The 20367-nt window shown below is 40.0% G+C and overlaps 1 protein-coding gene across 1 annotated transcript in view; it reads left to right on the top strand.

The window, feature by feature from the left end:
* C6 (complement C6) overlaps nt 1-19901 on the top strand; it is a 65029-nt gene extending 45128 nt beyond the window's left edge. Inside the window, exons 10-16 of the mRNA XM_059416319.1 lie at nt 54-225; nt 488-599; nt 3891-4023; nt 4959-5147; nt 11038-11128; nt 14514-14755; nt 19351-19901. Of these exons, the coding sequence (XP_059272302.1) occupies nt 54-225; nt 488-599; nt 3891-4023; nt 4959-5147; nt 11038-11128; nt 14514-14755; nt 19351-19532 (1121 nt within the window). The 3' untranslated portion in view covers nt 19533-19901. The remainder of the gene's footprint in view (nt 1-53; nt 226-487; nt 600-3890; nt 4024-4958; nt 5148-11037; nt 11129-14513; nt 14756-19350) is intronic.
* Nucleotides 19902-20367: the final 466 nt, after the last annotated feature.

The raw sequence follows: 20367 nt of genomic DNA, 5'->3' as shown, positions 1-20367 counted from the left end.
CCCCTGGCTGTCTCAGCTGCACCAGGAAGGGGGGGGGGCTTCCTGTGTTCCAGATGCGGTGGATGGGAGCTGGAGCTGCTGGTCTTCCTGGAGCGCATGTGATGCTACTTACAAGAGATCCAGAACCCGAGAATGCAACAACCCCAGCCCCCAACTGGGAGGGAAAAACTGTGAGGGGGAGAAGCAGCAAGAGGAGCACTGCACGTTTTCAATCATGGAGAACGAGTAAGGATAGGCGACGGGGATTTTTTTATTTTCCTCTAAGGAAAGAATCAGAATTTTACCTATTCCAACACAGTGTGTTAGTGGGGGTATTGGTGGATCTGGTGCTATTCTCTCTTCTCCATTTCTCTCTAATGTTTTCTCTCTATATATCTACGCGTACAATTCATATGTAAATGGATTGTGTGTTATATGGGTATCTATATACACCCACCCAAATACACATTTGTTACATTATAAACACATATTTACTTTCCTCTTTTAGTGGACAGCCATGTGTCAGTGATGATGAAGACAGGAAAGAGACAGATCTCCCTGAGACAGAATCAGATTCAGGGTGTCCTCGGCCAATTCCTCCGGAAAATGGATTTATCCGGGTAAGCATCCTGACCTTCACTTCGACTTTGGAATCCAAACCATAGAACATAAACTAGGCATTTTCTTTTATTTAGCGTCATTGTTTTCCCAGTTTAATCATCTTCTATTGACTTAAAAATTAATACTTAGAAACACTCTACCACGCCTATGTCTTGAATTCCCTGGAGAGGTCTCCCTCCACACCTGGTTGTTAGAGCAAGGACAGCAGGTCGCCTACGTTTCTTGGCACTACTGGCTCCTAAGCTAATGATCCATTATGTGAATGGAAAGTGGAGCTTGGCCACAATATCGGTTCAGATGACTTTTGAGAATCAGAGACTAAGATCTGACTATTTATTTCTAAGTCTGAGCAAACTAATCTACTATCTAAGACATGTTTTCAGAGAGAAAGCTTAATCACAGGAGGTATAGAGCCTATAAGTTAGAAACCTGTAGAATTAAGTTAGAAACCTGTAGAATTCTTCAGCAGACAATACAGTTTTAATACCTTTTAATTTTATCTTTTTTTCATTGAGCTGCAATGTTTCTATGGTTTAAAATAACTAAATATGTTTGTCAGACAGACCTGTGGTTGAGATATAAATTAGACATATAATATTTAAAATGGATGACAGAAGGCATGCTCCTTAATCAATTTTACCTTCAAAAAAATTTTTTTAGCTTTCTTAAATTCAGCAAAGCCTTTAATCTTTTTCCTACTGTGTCATATTTATGATCAAAAATCAATAACCCTCGGGCTCCTGGGTGGCTCAGTGGGTTAAGCCGCTGCCTTCGGCTCAGGTCATGGTCTCAGGGTTCTGGGATCGAGTCCCGCATCGGGCTCTCTGCTCAGCAGGGAGCCTGCTTCCCTCTCTCTCTCTCTCTGCCTGTCTCTCCATCTACTTGTGATTTCTCTCTCTCAAATAAATAAATAAAATCTTTAAAAAAAAAAAAAAAATCAATAACCCTCAATTCTCCAATGCCGCCATATAAATATCTATGGAGGCTAGTTCGGGCTAATGTACCCTCCGCATTCATTTGTCTTCTGCCTAAAGATTGTAAGGGGAGGAAATATTTTAGAGTGAAATAAATGTCATTTAGTCCTTAGAACAGAGATCCAAGAACTCTACAGGGCACTGGAGGGCTTGTTAAAACACAGATTGCCGGGTCTCTTGCCTGGGATTTCTGATTCAACAGGTCTTGGGTAGCACCCAGAAACCGTCCTGTCTAAGGAGTTCCCAGGTCATACTGATGTGGCTATGTCCAGAGCCACAGTGTGGGAATGAGTCCCCCAAAAACAGGGGTCAGCAAAATGTGGCCCACAGCCCAAATCTGGCCGGCCATCTGTTTTCCTTTCTTTTCTTTTCTTCTTTTTTTTAAACAAAGTTTTGTGGGAATACAATCACACTCATTTATTTACGTATTATCCATGGTGGCAAAAACCGGAGAGCTGAGGAGTCACTGCCAACCCCGTGTAGTGAGGAGCTGTTGCTAGTCCCTGGCCTAGAACATACTCTTCAAAATTACATTTTGTCAGGTCCTGATACCCAAATAATTTTTAACCTGTTTTTGCCAGCTTCTCACAAACACTGTTAAAATGATCAACATTCTAATTTTAAAAGCACACAAAGGGTTTCAACAGTGATGCATTATTCGAATGACTCTTTTTATAAAATTAGATGACGTGTTTCCATTCCTATGAATATATTTATTACTTTTTGTTCTCTTTTGTTCTTTATTAAAGACCCACTCTCTATTGACAGTAGTTTTTACTCAAACATAATATAATTTTGATTTTTCCTAATGAGTACCTTCTGGGATTCCATGTAGAAAGATAACCCCTTGTTCTGAGAGAGAGGCAGCTACGCCTCCTTCTAGGCTAGAGCAGCCATGTCCTTGCACAGGAAAGTAATTGCCTACCCCCGTAGGCAAGCGACAGTGACAGTAGGTAAAGTTCTCTTGTTCAGTCAGTCTAGCAGATGTGTTGGTGGAAGTTTGAACCTACACTCACAGGTTCCAGCCTCATAAGATAAACAGAAGCAGAAGCACAGGAACACATATTTATTTGGGGAGAAATGCAAGAAGAAATGTGCAGACTTTGAATAAAATAGCCACATCCTTAATGCTACGCCTTAGTCGATTTCCCTTAGAAACAAAGCCACACCCATAATAACCAGCAGTGGAATAATCTTTTAGTAGTCAGGAAAGTAATCTTCTTCTAGGAGAAAAGTTGAATTATGTGGCCAAGTAATAATGAAAGTTAACAATAGAGCTTTTTTTTTTCCACTTCCCTCAAAATTCGCGATTTCAGTTCTCAGAGAGTAACTTCCTAGTCAATTCTTTGCATTTTTCTTCCTCTCAGTAAGGAAAAAGAGTGTTACATTACTGCCCCCTCAGAAGAATGGTGTTTTGCATTCTTTCAGCAGAGTTAGTAAGCCTTTGTAAAGACAGGTGAGGCAGAAATCTGCTAGTGGAAGTGCCACTCCTGAGTCGGGAATGAAGCTGCAGTGTAGCACATGTTAAAAAAAAAAAATAGGTCTTTGTACGAGTTTCCACCAGACCTGAGAGAATGGTCCACCTCATGAAGCTGGGAAAGTGAAGGTTTTCATAAAGGAAATTCTATTTGAGTTGGGTCCTGAGAGAGGGAAAGACAGAAGGTGTGGAGCACGGAGGGAACAGCCTGATAAAGACATGGTGGCATGACTGAGAATATCACGTTCAGAGAATGGCAGGAGGTTTTGTTTTGTGAGAGGTAGGTTTTACAGGAGCAAAGGTTTTAGTGAACTCCCACATGATGGTAGTTGTACTTTAGTTACACATAACTGGGAAACTATAGAATGACTCCTGGGTTACTAGGAACTGAGTAACACTTTTACATGACATGTAGTTGATTAGCCACTATAGCAAATCCCTGTAGAATACATTATTTATTCAGTTTATAGCTACTCTAGGGTCAGTATATACAGATTTTTAACTTTTACAGTGGTAGGGCATGCTATATCCAGTGGGGAGGAAGTTTCTAAGAAAAAAAAAAAATATATATATATATATATTTAGAGCAGCAATATGGAAGGTGGCTTAGAAGAAGGCCCAGTTAGAAGGTTGTCCTTGTAAGAGATCATAAATTCCATGATCAAAGACAGTGATGGTGGCAAAGAAAAGGAGGAGCTTTGAGAGATGTTTAGAAGTAGAAACTGAGAGGACTGTGACTGAGGACATCAGGAGTGAGGGAATGGAAAGAATCCAGGACTACCCCCGAGGTATTTAGAGTTCGTGGCATTGATAATTTATGGCTTCTGTGTTAATTCTAGAATGAGAAGAAACTGTACGCAGTTGGGGAAGATGTGGAAATCTCCTGCTTTACTGGATTCACAACTGTGGGCTACCAGTACTTCAGATGTTTACCAGACAGGACGTGGAGGCGAGGAGACGTGGAATGCCAACGTGAGACACAGGCAGACTTTCTGCATGACTACTCTAAAGAATGAATGTGTCCCATACACCTAGAGCAAAATCACACCCTCAGATCACTACTTCGTACGATTTTACGTAACTCTGGTAAAAAGGTCTAGCGAAGCAGAAAAGAGGATTCATTTGGTAAAATTCAATTTCAAGATGTCTTCCTATTTCAGTTCTCAGGCTGCTGTATCTTAGCCTCCTAGACGCAGGACTACAAAGCATGTGCTTAGCAAAGAAATCCTGAAAGTCCGCTACCTACTTCGAACCTCAGACCTCAGGACCTTGCTTGATGCCCCAATTAATGCAAATTGATGAGTCCCAGGAAGATGATACTTACATTCCTTATGTATCAGAAATGGGATTTTATGTGACATGCAGATTTCTCCTTGGAGCATGTTCGCATCCTTTATTAAGGAAGAGAGGAAGAAGCCTGCCCGTTTGTAGGCTACAGTAAAGTCAAAATAAGATTTCTAGAAGGCTCAAGTAGGAACCCCAAAGAGTTACTAGGGAGCCCCACGAAGGAGAGTTGAGACCAGTGTCTATTAGGACGTCTGCCTCTGGTCATCCACACTGTGGTGACTTGCTTTTGGGAACCCCTGCTATGGAGAAGAAGGGAAAAAGTATGTTTTAAAAGGAAAAGTCCCAATAATGTAATGAAAGTGGAAAGTTTCTGGAGCCACATCCTTAGCAAGGGAACCTCAGATGATGGAGCTAAAGGGATTGGCTCAGGGGAGAAGTCTCTCAAGGTGGGATCCTTTGCCCATCCCCGGAACCCCACATTTCTGATCAAAACACGGCCTTAAAGCTGCACCCAAGCAATAAGTAGCATTAAAATCACCTCTTGGGCTGCCTAAAATCTGCTTACATTTGTTCAGTGTTCTGCTTCACTAAGCAAATCTGAAATGTTTCTCTGCCTGCAGAGACACAGTGCCTCAAGCCAGTCGCGCAAGAAGGTCTGACGATCTCACCATTTCAGAAATTTTATGAAATTGGCGATTCCATTGAGCTAACGTGCCCCAAAGGTTTTGTTGTTGCTGGGCCATCAAGGTACACATGCAGTGAGGGTTCCTGGACACCGCACATTTCAGACTCACTCACCTGTGAAGAAGGTGAGTAGCAGCTCAGGGGTCTGGGGTCTGCTAAGATGCCCCCTTCCCCAGAGTGGTTGTATAGCATCCACAGTGGGGCTATTTCCTGAGTGTGTTTTGGGAAGGGAAAGTAGAAGTTTCCCCAATGGGCTGGGTTTCATATTTCAACCTGTGTCATAATGAAGACAGGCAGAAAATGAAAGTTATTAGTCGGGTAGATATCTTCAGACTTTAGAGAGTGAGGTCAATGTTCTTCTCCAATCGAATGCTTCAGTTTTTGAATTTAACATCTAACAAAATCAGAATTTTTTAAAAGATTTTATTTATTTATTTGACAGAGAGAGAGAGAGAGAGAACAAGCAAGGGGAGTGGCAGACAGAGAGGGGGAGGCAGGCTTCCACTGAGCAGTGAGTCCCATGCAGGGCTCCATCCCAGGACCCTCGGATCATGACCTGAGCCAAAGGCAGATGCTGAACTGACTGAGCCACCCAAGCACCCTAACAAAATCAGAATTAATGAAAATGTGCTTAAAGTGGAGAGCCATAAAAAAGTAATGCATACTACTTTTTAATTACCTAAGCATTTTGTTTTCATTTAAAATATATAAATGCAGGATTATTCACTGATTTATCAAAGTAGGACCAAGATCTTATTTTCTAAAGGGTCTTCTGATATGAGTTCCAAGACTTCTTCCTCAAATAAAACAAATACCTAATGCATTGTCTATGTTATCTCATATCAATTCCTCTAAAACAATGTGTGTTTTTTTTAACTCCAGATGGGGCACTTCTTTTAAAAATCACCTCTGCTGGGGCGCCTGGGTGGCTCAGTGGGTTAAGCCTCTGCCTTCAGCTTGGGTCATGATCTCAGGATCCTGGGATCGAGCCCCACATCGGGCTCTCTGCTCAGCAAGAAGCCTGCTTCCCCCTTCTCTCTCTGCCTGCCTCTCTGCCTGCTTGTGGTCTCTGTCTGTCAAATAAATAAATAAAATCTTTAAAAAAAAAAAAATCACCTCTGCTTAGGTCCCATCCCATGATTCTGATGTCACTGAGCTGCAGAGGGCCTGGTATTTGGTGTTTATTTAAAATCTCTTCCAACTAGCCAGATCCATGCAGAGTTGAGAACCATTGTTTTGGAGAGAGGAAAAAACTTAAAGGCACTTTTGAAACAAATTAACTAGAGAAAGCTTTTAAATTTATCTACATCTGTATCTATCTATCAATATATACATAGAGTAGTCTGTTTACAAGCTTGTGTTGTATTTTGAGTAATTAGGGGAGGAATGTTCATTGAGGTAGTTCCACTTCTGGGTGGAAGCCTGCTTTTTTTCCAGGAATCCACATACCAATCTTTATTTGGATTGAGCAGAGTGCCATGGTGATTTTAGTTAGGGGCAAGGATCTTTCAAAACTACAGCGTAAATGGTATAATGAGGGAAAAGTCACCACATAACCTCAGCTTGCTGTTGGCCTAAGATTTCCTCACCACAACAGGTGGCCTCAACCCCCCTTTGATGCTTAGCAGGTGCCTTTCTGCTCCGTCCCTGCCCTGCTCATTACTATCTAACTGCCTACTCTAACCAGAGGAGCCTACAAACTGGGAAGTTCATTTATCAGGCAACTGTCATGGAGGGGCAGGAGAAAATAGTCTGGTGAGCAGTAACTTGGAAAAGTGGTTAAGGGCTTCTAATAATTCATATTTTCCAACTTTTTCAGCAAGCTTTTTTGAAACATGTCTCATTTTATTAAAAGAATCCTGGGGGCACCTGGGTGGCTCAGTGGGCTAAAGCCTCTGCCTTCAGCTCAGGTCATGATCCTGGGGTCCTGGGATCGAGCCCCACGTCGGGCTTTCTGCTCAGCAGGGAGTCTGCTTCATCCTCTCTGTCTGCCTGCCTCTGTCTACTTGTGATCTCTGTCTGTCAAAACATAAATAAGATCTTTAAAAAAAATAAAAGAAAGAATGAATGAATCCTGGAAGATGTATCTGAGATCTGGTATGATCAGGCCCATTTTGCTTGGGCCATTGCCAAGGTTGGGCAATTTGGGTCAACGGGAACTGACCAACAGGGGTATTCCTTCCCCAAGCTCACTGCCATCTGGCCTTCCATACCTTCTTCAGGCTATCCTAATGTGTGAATGAAAGGGGAAAAGTTAACCTATTAAAATAACCTTAACACTATTGATAAAGAGATATCACAGAAATTTGTGAGAACTTCAAGTTGACATTATGGCTGGATTTCACTTGACTCCTGATCACGCATACAAGAGGGAACCACAGGTTTCAGATGGTTAAGATCCTCTTGGCGTCTTAGGTAGTATCTTCTCTCTACAAACAGCAGCACTATCACACACACACACACACACACACACACTCACACACACACACTCCTATGATGCATTTGGAGAAGAAATTGAAATTATAATCCAATCTGAGAGAATGAACTTTTCTACATCCAGATAAAGTCAATAAACATCCTATCTCATACATTCTCTTTCCAGCAACCCTGGCAAAAAGATCAATGAGGGAAGTCAGAGAGAGAGAGAGAAAATCAATAAAGTTGAACACTTTCCTTTCAATGTGCGAGGAACTGTGAGACAAAGAGGCTTTCAGGCCATCCTTGGTTAGGAAAAGATTTTTTAATTATTTCAACGTGAAAAGGGTTTGGCTTCCTGAGGAAATGAGATAGTACATGCCTTCACAGTTACTTTTTCTTCCTCTGAGAAACTGACACTCCCAAAGATCCCCCCAATGCCAACCCTCCAAAGATCACAATGTTCTCCATTCCACATCCTTCACAAAGTGTGCGGCGCAGTATGGGCAGCTGACAGCTGGTTCTGACTTCCACCTGATACACTGAGGGGTCGGACTCCTTGCGTGTGATCAATGACAACTTTGAATCAGTAGTGCCAAGTGCTTGAAAGTTGATTCTCTTTGGAAACGATGTACAGCTCAGAGTTCTTCCCTGACCTAAGTGTGGACTTATTTCCGAAGGGCAGAGAGGTATAGCTTCTACAACAAAGAAAAATAATCCCATGTCAATGGAAAAGCTCAATATCTGAGACCTTCCCAGCAGTGGTAGGTCCCCATGTTCAGTAAAGTTATGGGCCAGATTTCACCAGAAGGAATAAGGTTCCTGACAGAGAATGAGAGTGGGAAATAATGAAATTCATTGCTATGAAGAATACCTATTGATTCTTAAAATCTTTACTTTTGCCTCTAGCATAAACCTCCTTCCCTCATCAAACCTTCTGCCTCGTAGTGTAAAATGGCTATCTGTGAGCTTGGTCTCCTATTCCATCATTTAATATGGCAGAATATCTAGCTATAGCTGCCTACTGCCATCCTTTGATGATTACTTGTTTCCAGAAGCCATTGTGGTTCTGTGGATTAGTCAAATTCAGTTCTGGGAAGTTTGTTTCATGCAATAGGCTCAGAAAGTCAACTCTAGGTCGAGTTCAACTAGTCTAAAGGTTCTCTGGATGGCCCTTCATGTAAGCCAAGACAACCAAGACTTCCCCTTCATATAATACACCCAAGTGTTACTCCCTCTGCTTTAACGCCCATTGCTCACATACATACTGTTCAGTTGCTTGTCTTAGATCAAGCCTCATTTATTTGTGGATTGTTCCTTGTATTTCTCAGTTGAGGTCTCTTATTATATGGTCTCTGGAACCATGTTCCCTTTCTACAAAGCACCTATCATGGTCTTTATGTATAAACCCATTACTATGATTATTTATGATTAAACTATGTTTTCACAGTGTCCTTTACATTCATGCAAAAAAACTTCTGTTTTCATTCTTTTTATCTTTTTTCCCCCGCCATCACATGCTAGTGCCTAGAATATCATGCAGGGATAAACACCTGCATTTGGAGTTGCATTTCTCCATGGATTCTTCTTAGAAGAAAATCTGACTTTCGAGACATTACCCCCAAAAGAACCATTTTCACCATTGTCACCACCATCACTAAAAGTGATGGATATTATTTTGATCCTCATCTCCTTTGACCTCTTAGGAACATCCAACAGTGTTGACATTCCTTTTCTTTCCGTGGCTCCCAATATACAACACCATCTTTTTGGCTTCTGCCTCTCTGACTGGTGCTCTCTGTTTTTGGCAGCCTCCCGCCTGTGCTTGGACATTAAATGCTGGAGTTCCTCAAGGCTCATATCTGTCCTCTCCCCCTTATGCTACTTTTTCCTGCTGGGGAATCATACCCATACATATGGCTTCAATGATTCCCCAAAGAACAATAATAACAAATTTATTTCATTAGCACAGACTTCTCCACTGAGCTTAAACCCAAATGGCCACATGTTAATAGATACATTTAAAATACATATATTTTATGTACCTATTTTGATATAGTTTGTTTGAGTGTCTAAAAGACACCGTAAATTTAAGAATGCTTGGGTGGCTCTGGTAATGATCCCAGGATCCTGGGATCAAGTCCCACAATGTGCTCCTTGCACAGCAAGTAGCCTGTTTCTTCCTCTGCCTGCTGGTCCCCTTGTTTATGCTCTCTCTCTTTCTCTCAAATAAATAAAATCTTTTTAAAAAATAAAGACACCACAAATTTAACATTTGCAGATAAGAACTCTTGAGTCGTTACCCTTCCCTCCCTAAAACTAAGCATCTTTTTTTTAAAGGTTTTATTTATTTATTTGACAGAGAGAGAGATCACAAGTAGGCAGAGAGGCAGGCAGAGAGAGGGGGAAGCTGACTTCCTGCTGAGCAGAGAGCCTGATGTGGGGACTCTGAGATCATGACCTGAGCTGAAGGTAGAGGCTTAACCCACTGAGCCACCCAGGTGCCCCCCAAAACTAAGCATCCTATAATATTTTCTATTTCAGTTAAAGCACCAAAGCCTATTGTCTAATGCAAGCCAGAAACCTAAGAATCATACTTTGCAGCTCACACAGCTTGTCCACGATATGCAATTTCATCCATTTAACCTGCTAAATATGTCCCAGGCTTATCTACTTCTCTTCATTTCCAACTCAACATTTTGGTCCAAATTACCATCCTCTTTCACCTGAACTACTATAATCATCTCGTAGATTGTCTACCTTCTCTGTCACCATGCCTCTTCAAATTCATTCTCCACACAGAAGCCAGAATTAATTCCTTTTTCAGAATCCAGACCTGATTTTGTCATGGGACCCCCTGTTTAACCCCCACCAAAGACTGGTCATTGTTTGAGGCAAAAATCTTTCAAAAGCCTTGTAAGCCCCCACACAGCCTGACACGCACTTACCTCTCTGGCCTCATCTTGTTCCATGCTTTTGTTTTTCTGCACTAAAACCACACAGGCCTTCTCACAGTTCCAGGAAATTCACTTGCTGCCTCTCTTTCGACATTCCATGCCTGATGGTTCCTCAGCCGCGAACACTTTCCCTTTCGTCTTTCCATTTTGCCAGTCCTAACCTTCCTCATGACATCAGATTTCTTGATTATGTGCTTTCTCTCTACTAGCATGAATAACATGAGCAATTCTATTTGTATTCGTGTGTTTGATTAATGTCAGTCTGCCCTCACAAAACTCTAAGCTCTGTGAGCATAGACTCTGTATGAAATTGTACTCAATCCACTATTTTCCAGAACTTAACACAGCGCTAAGACAGGAAGTATTTTAAGAACAAATGAACAGAAATTTCACCAATTCCATTTTCTTCAGTTCCATGAACTTTATAGCAACTTCAGGCTGGGAAAAAGACGGCTCATGAGAGCTAGAAAGGACCTTTCAGACAGGATATTTCATGAGAACATATTTGGAAAAAGGCAAAATGAATACCCTTACTATAGGTGATAAGAGAGAACTTTTCACCACTGCCTCCCCTCCTACGTCCAAACTTACCATTTGGAATCCATGCGGTGCACAGCTCTTTACCTCTTTTCTTTTGTTTCAGATTCTTTGACAAAATTAAAGGGCCATTGTCAACTAGGACAAAAACAGGTGGGATCTGAGTGCATTTGCATATCTCCAGAAGAAGACTGTGGGTGAGAGATACTCTATGGACTGTATTTGGAAAATGGGAAAACCAGTCTAGTGTAACCAGCTCGATAGAGGAGCTGAGCTTCTTGAAGCACAAACATGAAACATATTAATTTTTCACATAACTGATACCCCCTCTGCTGTGTTGATTTCTTCCCCACTGGTAGCAAGCTTTCTTAATTATCTCTCAGCCCATTCCCTAAGTTTGTGTGGCATTTGTTTATGAAGAAACTTGCAGTTTTGTTTATGAAGACTCATTCCTGTCCATAATGGGTTTCAGACTCAGTTATTCTCAAAATCTTCCTCTTGCTTCTAAGCATGGGGCAAGGTTGTGACTCTAAAAGCTTAGAATAGAGACAGTGGCATGAATACAGACTTCACAGATAAACACACCCCTTTGTCAGTTTATTTTTTCAAGCTGGGGTAGAGAGAATGAAGAGAGAAAATGATACATCTCCCTCTGACTGCCATGACTAGATGACTATCTCCTTTTTGTTGTTACAATTGCCTTATCTTTTTTTTAAAGTAATCTCTACACCCACTGTGGGGTTTGAACTCACAACCTCGAGATCAAGAGTCACTTACCAGCCAGTCACCCCTAACTGCCTTTTCTTTACATGAACAAACTAAGGAGAGTCAAGGGAGCTTCTTAATTTAAGGGTTACTTTCAGCTGAGTTTAATTCAAAACAATGTTAGCTGAAGATAAATTTTGTTTCTCTATCTCACAAAATAAATGCAGAGGTAGGCATTCTAGGGCTAGTATGACAACTCTCTCGTTGCCAGTAAGACTGAGGCTCATTCCAGCTCTGGTTCTACCGTCGCCCTAAAAGTTATTTCATGGTCAGAGATCGCTCTGTAGAAGCAGGAAGGGAGAATACCAAAAATGGACATTTTCCCTCTTTTTAAGGAGAATTCTTGGAACACCCATCACTCACTTCTACCTCATTAAACTTCACTTATTCATATGGCCACATGAACTTGCAGGGGAGGCTGTGAAGTACAGTACTTTGGCTGGATGCATAGGCCCTATGAACAAAGTTACAGTCAAATGACTGAGGAGGAGAAAGACTGAACATTGGGATAGTAAGCCAATAGACTGTGCCCAGGTGTTATCCTTCACTTTTAACACTAAGTAGCTCTCATGTTCCTCCATGCTGGTGAACGAACACTTACAGGGATTTCTTATTTATTTAGGAACACTCTAGGGTATTTTTGCATATAATGCCACAAATAGAATTCAGCACAAAGGTTGTCCTCTCTACCTGTCCCCCCAATTTTCACCAGAAATGGCCCACCGTGTAGCTTCTTGCTGGTGGAGTCTTCCTCATCCAGCAGATGGCCTCCTGGGGAGTACATGCAACCCTCATATTGCCCATGTAATGCAGGGGAAGCTTCTGTCTTAATCTTTGCAATACCAAGTTGGGAGAACACAAACCATCCTCTGGAACTGTCAGAATTTCAGCTCTTCCTTACCTCTCTAGCCTCTTTCTGTAGTCCTCAGCTCTCCTTTACACAGCATTGAAGGTATTTGTGAGAAGTGACTGGCCCCACAGCTTAAGTTCTCTGTGCACAGAGAGTGAGTGGCCTTTATTCCTGGAGATCAATTTACACACTGATGCCCTGATTGTGGACTCTAAAACTGACATCCAAGAAGAAACTCAAATTTACAGTAATCAAGAAGCTCTTATCCTCTCAACAAAAGGAGGACTGTGGCCACTGGCTAGGTTTCGGGAGGAAGACCCAGCATCTACTTAGGAAGATTAAGCAAGTTACCCCGGGAATGACATAAAAGCTCATGCCCTCAATTGCAGTACAAACACACTTGCAAATATATATATATTTTAAATATATATATTTATAATATATATTATATATATAAATAAGTGGTGTCATTTATGCTCTTCTCATTTTGACTACCCGTCGTCATTCAGGGAAAATTCATCACTATACACATGGAGATTGAAAAAATACTATTTGGCTCATTTGAACATCCAAAATTTTCTTGATTCCAGTACCTTTTTTTTTTTTTCCCCCTTTGAGGGGTAAAAGGAGGAGAAAAACAGGAGTGATGTCATTTCCTTTTTGCATATTCTAATTATAAAAAGAAATAAGGGCAGGTCACATTGTGGCATATTAATGCATTAGACTTAATCAAGAACCCCTATAGCTTTTTGATGTGTTTTATTTCTTCTCTCTTTGAATTCCTGTTTGGTTACTTGGCTTCCAATGGAGGTGAACTTAACAACCATACTTGAATGTTTTGTCTTGACTTTGTAACTGTGGCTACTTGAAATGAAGTTTATCTGGGGTTGATGGATGAATGGTAGATTTTTGCAATGTCTCAAGGCAATAGGATGTGTATTATTAAACTGTAGATATTCTTAGTACAGTAAATTTATGCTGATGATTTTATTCTGTATAATTTTTACCTTTTTGTTAGTATTTTTTCCTCCCACTTTATTGGTTTGCCTCCTGAGCTACCCCTCCTTACCCTCCCTTCTCCCCCAGTGTTTCAGTAAATTTAATTTAGGGTGCCTAGAAATTGCAAGTATTTTTGATTTGTATTTTATTATAAACAACTGGGTTTGTGACCTGTATTACTCCTGGTATCTTTAAAATATTGTGGGTGTTTTAATAAATTTTATATTTATTTTTTGCACTCAAATATATATATATATATTTACATATATATATTTGTAAGTGTGTTTGTACTGCAATTGAGGGCATGAGCTTTTATGTCTATATATATATATATATATATATATATATATATATATATATATATATGGTTTCCAAATACTGAGTGTTATGGAGTTCTGAGGCAATCCAGAATATATGAGCCAGATTGGTCAGGGTTAGCTTCCAAGTGCAGAAGTGCAGCCAGTAATTGAACTGGACACAGAGAGGCACAGAAGAAAGACAATGCAATGCTGATGGAACAGAGCATGGGATGCCAATAAAGGAGAAGTAATCTTATCATTTTCAAAAATGATCAATACAATTGTCAGGTGATAGCGATCAGGAAGGAAAACAATACAATTCTAGAAAGGAAAGTTAATCGGAGTCAAGTTGTAGAAAGTTAATTGGAGTCAAATTGACTCCAATTGAGTCAAGATCCTCAATTTGAAGATCTTGAAGACCAGAATTGAAGAATTCAGACTTTGATTTGAAGACAATTGGGAGGAACACCAAGATAAAGATGAAACGTTAGAAGGATGAATCATAGGGCACGCCAGATGAGACGAAGAACCAAACAGAGAGAGGCTGGGGATGGGGGGGGAGCATTGGGGAAGAAAACTGGGTGGTGAGTCTACATATTATATTGGCTGCCTGCCATCTCTTTTTTTCTAATCTTCATATGCGAATGTTTGCTTTCCTCTCTTGGGCAGCCATTATTCAGAAGATGTCTGCGTGTTTGATACAGACACCAGCCGTTACTTTACTTCATCTTCTTGTAAGTTTTTGGCCGAGAAGTGTTTAAATAATCAACAACTCCATTTTCTACATATTGGTTCCTGCCAAGATGGTCCACAGCTAGAATGGGGTCTTGAAAGGAGAAGACTTTCAACCAATAGCACGAAGAAAGAATCCTGTGGCTATGACACCTGCTACGACTGGGAAAAATGTTCAGGTGAGCTCCAGTAGTGACCACGTCCTAGAAAGGCTCACACATAATCTTCATCTCAACTAGTTCATCTTTTTTTTAAAGATTATTTATTTATTTATTTATTTATTTGACAGAGAGAGATCACAAGTAGGTAGAAAGGCAGGCAGAGAGAGGGGGGGAAGCAGGCTCCCCGCCGAGCAGAGAGCCGGATGCGGGGCTCCATCCCAGGACCCTGGGATCATGACCTGAGCTGAAGGCAGAGGCTTTAACCCACTGAGCCACCCAGGTGCCCTGCAACTAGTTCATCTTATTTGCATTTATACTCTTTTTAAAAACAAAACAAAAACTTTTCCTTAATCAAAAATAACTCCTTTACATTGTAAAAAAAAAATTATAAAGTGATTTAAATAGAAAGAAAGAAAAAAACATAACCCACCCACTGTTAGAAATAGCCACTTTCATAGTTTTAGGGTGAATCTTCCTAATTACTGTTCATTGCATATACAATCAGTACTACCCTTAGACTCCCGTAGAAAATCACTTGTCCCAGTCTCATGCTTCAGGCACCATTCCCTACCCCCAGCTTTGGAAAGCTTTCATCAGAATTGTCTAAGTTTTCTTCTGGCATCTGGGACTGGCTGGGACAACATAGCCAGAGGACCCTGAGCCTAGACCAAATTCCTCGTGGATACTAATTGCCAGAAGCATCTTCTTCAAATTTTTATAAGTCCTCCTAAAGTGCCTGGGACTAGCCAAGGCTGGCAGTGTTAAACAGGTAGGACACTCTGGGCCCAGATGGGGTTGGCTCATGGGCTCAGGCACTGTTTCTCCCTTGTGGAACATTCTCTGACATTCTGCTTCTCTCTCACCATGCATGAGGTCAACCAGCTGCTCCAAGGAGCTCTGGGACTCATGCCTGTAGAGCCATCTGTGGCTCAGAGCTAGAACATCATTTCCAGAAAGCAGCCTGGTGAGCCACCAACCAGCAGGGTATTTGTCAAGACTGCTTGAGATTGGACTGCTGGTATGGTGCTGACCCTCTAAATTAGAGTGATTGTTCTTATTTATACAGAGAGGCATTTCACAAAAAATAAAATAAAAATAAAAAATTCCCCAGGGCCTTATAAATCTCAGGGATGGCCCTGATTACATTGCATTTTTTTTTAAAGTATCACCCTTTACATCTTATTTTATATATTGCTGTTTTTCACTTAATATATCATGAAACTATTTTCACGTCATTATATATTATTTTGTAACATAATTTTCAATGTCTGCCAAAACCTATATGGACATTCTATAATTTATTTAACTAATCTTAAGTGTCTAGATCCTTCCCAATATTTTGCTGTTATAAACGGTGCTATAATAGACCAATCTATCACAGATAAATCTTTAAGATTATTTCCTCAGGATATACCTTAGAAAATGAAATTCCTAGGTAAACATGACTTCCGAATATAAAGTCTTTGTTGGTACTATGTATCAACTTGCTTTCCAGAAATGTTTTTACCATACTATATTCCTACCTACAAGATATAATTAAGACTGCCTTCCATACATTTACCAATGCTTGGAGTTTTTACTCCTTTATTTCTCTGTCAATTTGATACTCAGGAAGTGGTATTATGTTTCTACTTTCTGTAAGTTGCCCAATTTTGATCAGTATCAAATCATCTTGTAGCTAAACACTACTACTCATTTTTCATTGCCAGACTAACACCATTACCCAACTGACATATCTCTCATAGATGATAACTTATGGTAGAAAAGTACTGAAAGTATTATGTAATATCATTTTATATTTAAAATATAACCTTTTTCTTTGAAAATGGTAGCATAGGAACATTACTGTCAGGAATGCACACTGAAGATTAAAGGAAACAGGATTAAAATGGTCCCTCTATCTGTGCTACAATAGGGGAACTGGTATTTGAGGATGTGTTTAGTGTGAGCTTCCCTTCTTCCATACTTATCATGAAGAAAAGATTTTCATGGAACCCTGTATAGTAATGAATTTTTTTTCTATTTTCCACAAATTATTCTTTTCAGATCTGTCAGAGTAACAAATAATATCTGGCTTACAATTTCATCAAAATCTGCTTTTTCTATTAGCTCTTCACTGTACATATATCTAAATCCTACAGTCTCCAGGAGTCTGAGTTTGTCTAAAAAAAGAACAAGAAAAGTTTGAATATTTAATCAATATTGCTCAAGTTAAGAGAATGTCCTGGGATAGTCAAACTAATACATGGATATTTTGTAATGAGAAATTTAAGCCATTTAAAAGATTCTTTAGTTTTATACACCATCAGAGTACTGAAAGCATTTTTCCATCTAAAGATATGGTCTGCCTGGGTCAGTCTTCTTCAATTGGTGGGGAAAAGTCAATGTCACAAAGAATTCTGTTCAGTAACACTATAGAAGAGCATCACTGTACAAATCACAGCATTTATGAAAATGTATTTTTAGCAATCCACTCATGGCAAGTTGGGATATTATTAATTTTGAGTTGAACTGAAGGTCTTCTTGGTTGAACTGTGTTCTTGAATACATTGCATACTTTGCTATGCTTTTCCTTCTCTAAAATGAAATAAAGAAAGGTTTAAAATGGAACTTCAAAATTACATAAAGTTCACTTTTCAAAAGTTAGAACATGAATGGCTTCTTAAGGAGCCTATTTTTATGGACATGGGATGTTTTGCCTAAATTTCAAAAATATCCACCATTGGCTAATTGAAGGGGAAAATTTATTCGGCACACATCCATTTAGTAGCCAAGATGTGGACGTCACTGTACAAGGTATGATAAAGACACTGAAGATAAAGGATAAAAATCTTCTGGCCTGGAAGTGTTTCATAAGGCTGGTGGCATGAGAACTGAATGTTGGAGGATGCATTAGTAGAGGTGGTAGGAAGGGCCTTTGGTGCTGGTAGTCTACGGATAATCTTGCTAAGAGCATTTAAGCCATAACCATCCTAAAGGAATGGTGACCATGGCCTTTCCAAAAGCCTGGGGAATGGACATCCTCTCCAGAGGTGTCCTTCACTAAACCCTATTGTTTACAACAATGAGCAAGACCTTTCCCAACTAGAATCTTCTCTAGCTGGTGATAGAGGGCTTACAAGAGAATGCATGCTCTTTCATGAAATGTTTCCTACCAAAGACAGGAAGTCAATGAGTGTCTCCCTACTTCTTTCCCCCATTTTCTTACATTGGGAAAGAACCAATATCTGCCTAAAAGAAGCTACTTCTTAATGACATCATCACTGATTCTCAGTCTGACTCAGATAATTTGGCAACATGAGTTTTCCCAGATCTATCAATACACTTCTTTTTGAATATTTACACCTGTAACCCAAAATTCAGAACTGAAATCAACTGATGAACCTGAATTAATTGAGCACCTCAGTAAGAGGTAAATGGGACATAGAGATGAATGATCTCTCAAATAAACCACTTATAACTGTCTTGAGAGAAAGACATGTCAGTGTCAGATATAGTACTAACAAATGTCAGATATAGTACTTACAGATTTACACTATTAAATTTAGTTAAAATTTTAATTGACGTTTAGTTGGTATGGGACAAGTGACTATGAAATGCTTCATGGAGGAAGTGAGACCTGTAAAAACTGGATATGTGGAGGAAAGTGGGAGGGAGCACATCAGTGTAGCAAAAGAAGAGGATAGCGTGGGCAAGAGTACAAAAACTAGACAACCACTGAGGTCTTGGTCGGGAGGCACAGAGGGACTTACTCTACCTGGAAGACAATATGCAAAGAGATTTTGACGTCAAAGTGTAGAGGACCTTGACCTCTGATTAAAATATGCATGTATATAAATGAGCCTATATCACTTTACTCAAAATTTTTGCAATATTCTTGGCTTTGATAAGTTTATCTCAAGTAATTATTTTAAACTGATTTCATGAATGCAAGATCTATATGAATTATGAAGTGACTGGGTAGTTTTGAAACCAGGCCTCATGAAAGAATCATCCACCCAGAAATATTCTAGAAAGAAATCAGTAACTGTGGTGTAAGAGTTATGTTAAAGAATTAAAGCCTATGGGTCATTTATGATCTAAAACCTGCCTCTACCACTTACTAATTGTGGAACCATGAGCCAATCACTCAAGCTCATTAACAAGCTTGTGTGTAGAATTAGCATGATAATATAGAATCCATATGTTTTTTGTGAGGATTAAATGAAATAAAGAACGTAAATCTCTTGGCTTATTAGGTGGTTCATAGCACCTTCTCAACAGAAGTTAACTAAATGTTCTTGGGTGGTGCCAATGAGAAATAACAGCGAAGAGAGACAGAAGACATCGTCAAAATGGATTGACAGGATGTAGCGATCAACTGGATGTGGGCAGTGAGTGGGAAGGAGGTGCCAGAAACAGCCCAACTCCTGAATCTTACTGGCTTACTAGTGCATTCTGGTCTCTTCCAACCAGATGACTCCATTAGAGCACAGTTGGGTCTTTTGGATCATTGCCTTTTTCTCCAGCTTTCTAATACATTGTCACCAAAGTGCCTGCTGCTCTGGGAACAAACGAGGTAAAATCAAACCCCAAAGTCTGTGGTGAGTCATACTATCTCCCTCTCGTTTCAGCTTCCACTTCCAAATGTGTCTGCCTGTTGCCTCCTCAGTGCTTCAAGGGTGGAAGCCACCTCTACTGTGTCAGAATAGGATCATCAACGAATGAGAAAACAGTGAACATCTGCGAAGTAGGAGCTGTACGATGTGCCAACAGGAAAATGGAAATACTGTATCCTGGGAGGTGTTCAGCCTAAAGCAATTACTGATAAACAGATTTACTCTCTAAAAATAATCCCTACAAAAGGGCATCCTTCTACAAACAGCAGACTGGTGTGCCCAGAGCTTAGACATCAATTCTTTTGTGTTATTTTCATACAATTATTCACCTTGCCTTAGCCTTTCCCATCCAGTTTTAATCCATGATGTTCTGTAGTGTACACCCAGATAACAACTTTCACATTAACCCAGTAAATTCTTCTGTTCTTGTTGCACTAAAATGATGGGACTTCTGAGGACCTTATGAAGCCTGTAGTATTAAACATTCTCAGAAATAGAATTGAGAACAAAAACCATAATTGTCTTCAATTAATAAATAAACAGAAACGTACAACTTGTAAAACACATTCTTGAAACCCAGCCTTCCTTCATGCACTCATTCAGCAGATAATTCTGAATGTCTACAATGTGCCAAGTACTGTTTAAGATGCCGGGGAATTAACGGTGAATAAAAAGACAAAATCCCTTGCCTTCATGAAGCTCACAGTCATGTGGAGGAAGACATACAAAAAATAAGCATATAAATATATAATATTTTTTATGATGACAATTGTCATGGAGAAAATAAGGTAAGGAGAGAAGAGTTCCATCGTCTTATGCCCGGAAACACACCATAGTAATAAGCATCACAGTAAGGATGATTGAAAAGAAGTGGAAATTCCCTCATGTAAGGCAGTTAGTAAACTTCTGGAGTTCCATACTCAGGAAAAACAAGTCTCCTTGCCTCGGCTAAAGTGCATCCTGAAGCTTTTGAGCTGAAGCATGTGATGAGGGGAAAATAAAATCATTAGAGAATTGTGAAGGAATATTTTT

Source organism: Mustela nigripes, chromosome 12, assembly GCF_022355385.1.
Source record: "Mustela nigripes isolate SB6536 chromosome 12, MUSNIG.SB6536, whole genome shotgun sequence".
NCBI lineage: Eukaryota > Metazoa > Chordata > Mammalia > Carnivora > Mustelidae > Mustela > Mustela nigripes.
This window is presented reverse-complemented; position numbering and strand designations above follow the sequence as displayed.